Below are 7,177 nucleotides of genomic sequence, written 5' to 3'. Positions count from 1 at the left end.
TTTTCATGCAAAAAAAAAAAGCAGCACAAGGTTTCAACACTCTGAAATGGAGGAAGGGGGAGGGGGGGTGACTTTTCCTGAGGAAGAAACCCATGTTGACATTTGTAGCTGAGGATCCTGTTTGGACTTGGCATTTTCTGAAGCCGGTGGCCCAGAGCCAGGGCTGCGTGGCTGCCAGCTGTACCCAGGGGTGGAGCTGGTTTAAACAGAGGTCTGATGTGATGGATAGTTTACTTAAATTGTTGTAATTTCAATGCGGACCAAGCCCCGTGGTGTCTCCCCTTTAACCTCTGCATCCCTCTGTTCCTCTCTACAGCCAGCTGAGCACCCGACACTCCCCACTCCAGCCTAAATGCCACCTCTGTGTCCTCACAGCAGCCTCCTGGCTTCCCTTGATGCCTAGCTTTTCTCACCCCAGCCCCAGCTCAGCCTTGAAAGAACCCTAGAAAACCTCCCGGGTACCTGAAAGCCGGTTAGGTGCATGTGTAACGCCCGGAGGGCTGTAATTCACCATGCGACCCTCTGCTTTGGGAAGACAGGAAGGCCCCTCAAGTGGCTGTCAGCATCTTATCTACTGTGCTCTCTGTTAGGCTTTGTCACAGCACACATTATGAACCAGCAGAAAAGATGCAGTAGGTCCTTTCCTGTCAGGCTGCACGTGGCCATCTCAAGATGCATCATAGATACAGCAAATCCTCATCTGAATCCAGCCTGAATCAGATCATCTTGTTGCGTGGCTGCATCCTTATCTTACTACCAGCTGGGGAGAGATGAAGAGATGCTCAGTTTGCCGAGATAGCATTCAAGCTGTGGAGAGGGGGGGAGGGCTTTTGTTTTCTCCGACATTGCCAAATCTTTCTGTTCCCACTAGCCTTGACTTGACATTGGCTCTGCATGGGTGAAAGGCTTTTCTTCTCCCTTGCCTTGCTGAAATAACAGCCTCCTCCCTCCCACTCTCTCTGCTCCCGCAGGATTGCTTGCCCCCAGCTGCCAGCAGCATGGAGAGCGTGCGTGAGCTCCAAAACCCGCTCTTGGCCAAGGCCAATGGGCACCTTCGCAGCAGCTATTCTTACCACCAGCATCACAGCCAGGACTACGCCAGTCATCGCTGCCAAGGGAAACTGTATTCCTACATCTTCCAAAACACTGGCAGTGCCAGGACTCACCAGCTGCTGGATGCCAGTTCCCTGCAGCTGGCCGTTGAAGCCTTGTACGGCCCCAATTTCATCCTCGTGAAGGATGAGACCGCTCTCAAGGCCAAGGACAGCAAGATGGAAAGCTGCGAGACCACTTTTACAGAAAGCAAAGAGGCTCCGTCTGAAGGTCCTGACGGGCACGAGGCACAAGGGTCCTGCCTGGTAGAGAGCGACATCCGCATCCAAACTGTGTCCTACGAGGTGGAGGAAGAGGAGCTCCAGGAGTACGAGGTGAGCTTTGCCAGGTGGGATGGCACCAAACTCCTCCTCTGGTAACTCTGGCCGTCGGCCCAAATTCTTGGTCATTTGTTCTCCCTTCTTTCCCCAGAGCTTCCCCTCGAGACCCTACCATCTCCTGCCTCACCAGCCTCTCCCTGTGCACCCAGTATTTCTTCTTCCTCCTTATCATTTCTGCTCCCTTTTCCTCACCAAAGACCTCAGAAGGTCAGCTTCCCTGAGGGCAGCCTGGCTGCATGCCTGCTGGGAGCAAAGGGGAGGTGGGGCTGTCTCTGCAGGACCCTTGGGACATGGGGACACTTTGACAAGGGCAGTCGGCCACCGCTGTGGCACTCAAGCTAACGGGAAATAGTAATCCTTGCATAGCAGTAAAATTCACATGCCTGACGGCAGCAGCTGAGAGAAAACAATATATAAGGACAGGATGAATCTTGCAAAGGAAGAATGAGAGCTGGCAAAGCAGCCTCATGCTGCGCTCTGTGCCCCACCACGGCTTGAGTGGTGGTGCAGAGGTTGGGAATATCATCCAGGACCTTGAGAGGTGGGAGCGGGTCCCCAGAGCCTGCTGGAGCTGATGTCTGATGACCCAGCACAGCTCTGCTGCTTTCGGTGCTGGTGGTGGGGCCTTTTCAGAGGGCAGCAGGGGTGTCCCCATGTCTGCGTGCCTTCCCCACCAAGACACATCACTTCCAGGCCAGTCTGCGGCTGGCCAAGCGGTGCCCAAAGGCAGGAGGGCTGACCGCAGCCTCTCTGAGCAATGCACTCGCTAAGGGGACAGGACACATCGCCCCTGTGATGGAGGCTCCAATTCAACAGCTTTCCCTCACTTGCTAAATTAGTTTAGCAGGATATCGATCTTCTAGTCCCTAATGGGGATAAGGCACTTTGTTTAAGTTTGTTTAAGCTGACAAACAGGCAGTTCTGCCAAAGCTCAAGATATTTCAGTTTAAGACTATCTATCTCCCAGGGAAATCCCAGACCCCCAGCAAGCGAGCTCAGCATTTGCTCTGGCAGGGAGCCGAGAATCCACTCCGCTCCTGAATTTGCTGAGCTACATTTTTTCTCATCAAACCGGGCTGAGGAGGCTAAAATATTTTTGAAACTCACTCCTTGAATTTGCAGGTGGGAAATGTGTGAGAATATGTGATGGGGCCAGGAGAGAGCAGGAGCTGGGAGGAGAGAGGCTGAGACGCAACCTGCAGGGAGGCACGGGGAGGTGGGCATGTGCTGAATCCATCTGGTTTTGCAGAGCGACTCCTCCAGCGACAGCGAAAGTGAGGATCAGTTCCTGATGCTTCCCCCCCGGGACCACCTGGGCTTGGCCCTTTTCTCCATGCTGTGCTGCTTCTGGCCCCTGGGGATTGCTGCCTTCTACTTCTCCCAAGGGGTAAGAGATCCCTTTGCCTGCCTGCGTGCACTGAGTGCTGGAGCAAGGGCCCTGCAAGCCACAGCAGCCCTCGGAGGGGACCGGGCATCTTTCTGGCTCCAAGGCTTGTCTCTGTGCCATGCCCAAAACCCTGAGGGCTGAGGCAAAGGGTGCTCCTGGGTCCTGGATGTCTCCGCAGCTGCTGTGGGGTTGCAAGCACTCCAGCTCTTGTGTGGGTTACTGGAGGTCGGACTTTTCCTTTGGGTCTTTCAGGTCTTATTTAGGGTACTGGGGCTCCCCTTGGCCCCTTGCCCAATTCCTCACGCTCCACCCAGGCTCAGGAAAATGGCATTTTCCCACCTGCCCTCCCATTCTCCAGTAGTGCGGAGGTCCTGCACCACAACCCAGTCCAAGGCAGCTCATGCCCCAGGAGTCAGGCTGCTCTGGAGACTGGACTCAACAGGGAGCCTGGTCTCCATACCACACTACAGCTCCCCCATTGCACTTGTTTCTGACACGCATTGGCTAAGCAGTGTGAGCCAACACCAGGCTGGCAGAGGCTGGAGAGGGTGGTAGCCCCTGGGCTGCACCAGGTCAGAGGAACTGTTGCCTTTTTGAGGACTTAGCCCAGAGCCTGGGCTCACCTACATCACTGTTGACCCAGAATAATTCATGCAGAGCCAGGGGATTTACTCTACGTTTGCACAGATGCTGCTGTACCAAGAATAGATGGAGGGGGGGGGGGGGGGGGGCATTAAGAAGTTAAATCAAGATGATAGAAACAGAAATGGAAAAGTATATAACATGAGTACCTGGCACAGAGTCGGTGAGAGGCAGGGGAAGCTTTAACTGATTAGGACCCTGAGGAGTGGCTGACTCAGTAGTGAAACGACTGCACACAGGCTAAAAGGCCAGGTTGGTACAGCTGTGAGCAATGAGCGTTTCTTCTCCTTCCAGACCAGCAAGGCTGTTTCCAAAGGAGATTTCCATCTGGCCAGTTCAGCTTCCCGCCGAGCTCTCTTCCTCGCCGCACTCTCCATAACCATCGGCACAGGAGTGTACGTCGGGGTGGTGGTAGCACTGATCGCTTATCTCTCCAAAGGGGGCCACGTATAGCTGCCACCTGCACGTCAGTGCCATCCATGGCTGCCGGCCCTCCTGGGATCGAGCTCTCCTGCAGAGTGCAGGGCGCCAGTGCCTGCAAGGGCTGCTTGCACGGCAGGACCCCGGCTTGGATGCCCTGCGCAGGCTCTGTCCTCTTTCAGATAAACACTGGACCCCCATTCTCCCTGAGGCTGTGGGGTGTTACCATCCGACAGCAGGGAACTGGGCACCGGCCTGGCTGCTGGGACCAGGAGGAGCACGTTTGCCTGGTGGAAGACATGCAGGAGAGACGCTGCATGCTGCTGCTGGGCTGGTGCCACCACCCCTGCTCCGGGGCCATGGCTTCCCCTCCCAGCCCCACAGCCGGGATATCCACCGCTGGTGCCCACAGGCTTGGCCCATGAAGGGGGCACGCAGGGAGGAGAGGGAATATGGTGCCGGGGAATGGCCACTCTTTCTTCTGGGAGGCCAGGGTCCTGGTGGGGTGTCCAGATTCCCATGATGGGGACAACATTCTCATTTCAGTGCCACGGGGCAGCATCTGGCCCCTCAGCTGCAGCGAAGTAGGAGGACAGAGCATGGACATGACCAAAGGGCATGCTCTCTCCGCATCCCTCTGCAGACAGACTCCTGATCCACAGGAGAACATCCCAGTCGCTGGCCCGTCCCAGACCAGAAACAAGAAGGAAGGCAGGCTGGTGGTCGCACACCATCACTCCCATCGTTGGAGCAAGCTGGCAAAGACAGCAAGGTTTTCTCTGCATTAATAATGACTGTCATAATAATTGCAAGTCGGAGCCCCCCTAAGGTTGGCATCCCACAGTGCTGGGCCCTGAAAAGACTTGTAATGGCAATTTCTACCCAAGAAGCAACCTGGGAGGGGTGGGGGCCTGAAGGACTCCACTCTCGGCACTAGATCAGGGCCCTGCACACAAAGAGGGATGGAAAGAAAAGGCCGACATGACACACAGAGCCTGGGGTGGGAGTGCTGTTTGCAAGGGGGTGAGATCCAGAGAGGGGGAAGACTTGGAGGGATCCTGAGACACAGGGGGTGACCCCAACACACTTCTTCCCATGCCTTGGAGAGGGGTATCTCCATCCATCCAAAAGCCTCAGCTGACAAGGAAATCCCACGCATCCCTGCTTACATCTTACTTTTGCTAATTCATATATTGTCAGCGACACGTCAAGTGCTTCGGAGGTGGGTGTGAAGGCAACGACTGCCCCAAAGGGCTGGTGTTAAAAGGCCCCGCCTCACCCCCGCTCCCCAGCATCCACCTTGACCCCCCCTTGCCCTGGCCATGGCTCCCCTGCCACCTCCTTTCCCTGTGTGCAGGGGGCTGCAGGCAGACTCTGGGCGCCCATCACCCCCTTCCCGGCGTTTCTGGGCGGGCTGCAGCTGGCTCTGCAAGAGGCGCAGCATGTTCCTCTGACTGGGTGCCATTCAAATGTACATTTCATCCTGAAGAAGCATGTTAATGTCTGCGATTGCTGTTGTACTTGAGCCATAAAAGAGAGAAGCACATCAGAGACCTGTTCAGAAGCTGGTCTGAAAGTTCCCATTACGTTTTATAACATGGAAGAGCTAATAAAAAAAGCAGGAGAAAAGACTCTGTTTATAAGGACATGGAGCTGGCTAGTGAAGAGGTGAGCTTTGCAGGAGTGCTGAGCTCACTTAAACCTGGAGGTGTTTATGCAGTTCCTGAAGGAAGTTATAATCCAGCTGGTGTCTGGGCAACTCGGAGGGAGATGTACTGCGATGCAGATCACAGCGAGCAACTAGCGCTGGGAGCGGGATGGTGATGTAGGCTTTTTGCCATGTGTGGATGGACAAGAATTAGGGAGAGAGAAAGAGACTGGAGCATCATGTATGTTCAGGCTGCTCTGTGTGTAGTAGAAGCATAAAATAAAATGTGCTTGAAGAGGGGCAGAAGAATACAAACATCAGGAGGGAATAAGCAGGTCTTGCTTCTGATGGTGAACAGAGAGAGACGGAATTTGCAGGGAAAGACTGGGGTGTCCAGAAGAGATGAGGTGGCTTAGAGAGGGAAGATGAGGGGCACCCTCACCCAGCAGCTGAGGGATTTTTTCATTCCCCTCTCCTGCATGTGCTCAGCCTTCTTGGGCATCCCTCCCTCCAAATAACTGAGCAGAACAGGAGCGCTCTTTCAGGAGAGGGGACGTCCCTGGGTGCCCATGCAGGAGGGACGACCAGACCCACCACTCCCCCAGCTCAGTGCCATCCCAGCTAAAGCCCTCCTCACCTCTCCCCCTCGAGCACCCCCGGATGGGGGGTGACTGGCTGCCAGGGGGCAGGGGTGGGGGGCTCTCTGCCGATTCTGATCCAGACAAAACCATCGGGGCTGCTGGACCAGAATTGGCAATGAGAAACTGTGTTTGCCTCTGAATTTGTAATTCTGCCGGCTGGTTCCCTCCAGGGGCTGCCATGGGTGGGAGGCCAGCAGCCCCCAACCCACTCCCCGTGGGCACCCTGTCCCCTTGCACCCCAACCCGCCTCTTTGTCTTTTTTTAATTGGAGGCGCATGGGGAAGGACTGGGCTAAAGGGCCAACAGAATTAAAGTGTTTTCCGCTAATAGCCTGAATCTCTGATGATCTTGTCAAAGTTGGGGGGGAAGGGCCTCTGCCAGAGCATCCCTAAGGGGGGCATTATGCAAATGGAGAAATTAGTTGGAAACAGCCTGAAGGGAAACATGTGGAAATTGAAATCCGAGGACCAGCATGGAGACTGCTGCTGAATAACTTATTATAGACTCACAGCGTCTGCTGCAGCCGCCCAAGCAGAAGGGAAGGAAGCAAAAAGGCAACAAGGCACAGCAGTTGGGGAAGACACAAGCTCCAGAAATTTGATTGAGCTTAAAAAAAAAAAAAAGTTAAACTAAACCCTACCAGTGGTTGTGGAAGTGGTGACTCTTCACCCCCTCCCTCCTGTCCTCCCATAGGAGGGGCCCCTCTCCCACCCAGGACCCCCAGCCCCACAGCAGAACTCCGTAATGGTCCTGATCCCACAGGGGATACTCAGAAATTTGGGGCAAAGGAGGAATAGCCTCGAGTTCTGGCCTGCCAACATGTCTAGCTCAGAAAGGAGAAGGGAGCGCAGGGGGCCCAGCAGGTCGCAGCTGTAGGAGGTGATGTGAAGGGCAGGGAGTGCAGAGGCAGTCTGTGCCCGTGCAGAGGGGCGGTGGTGGAGCGGGATTCCTGGTGGCTGGCGACGGAGGATTTGAGGTTCTCTGAGCTGGGGGTGGAGGGGGGGGG

General features: G+C 55.2%; 1 protein-coding gene across 1 annotated transcript; it reads left to right on the top strand.

The window, feature by feature from the left end:
• The first annotated feature begins 946 nt into the window (after positions 1-946).
• SYNDIG1L (synapse differentiation inducing 1 like) lies at positions 947-3,915 on the top strand. The gene is made up of 3 exons (XM_009280705.2): positions 947-1,427; positions 2,683-2,820; positions 3,757-3,915. The coding sequence occupies exons 1-3, from the start codon at positions 999-1,001 to the stop codon at positions 3,913-3,915; spliced, it is 726 nt and encodes a 241-aa protein (XP_009278980.1). The 5' UTR covers positions 947-998.
• The last annotated feature ends 3,262 nt before the right edge of the window (positions 3,916-7,177 follow it).

The sequence above is a fragment of the Aptenodytes forsteri genome, unplaced genomic scaffold (assembly GCF_000699145.1).
Source record: "Aptenodytes forsteri isolate BGI_AS27 unplaced genomic scaffold, ASM69914v1 Scaffold193, whole genome shotgun sequence".
NCBI lineage: Eukaryota > Metazoa > Chordata > Aves > Sphenisciformes > Spheniscidae > Aptenodytes > Aptenodytes forsteri.
Note: the sequence above shows the minus strand (reverse complement) of the source record. Positions and strands in the feature narration are given on the sequence as shown.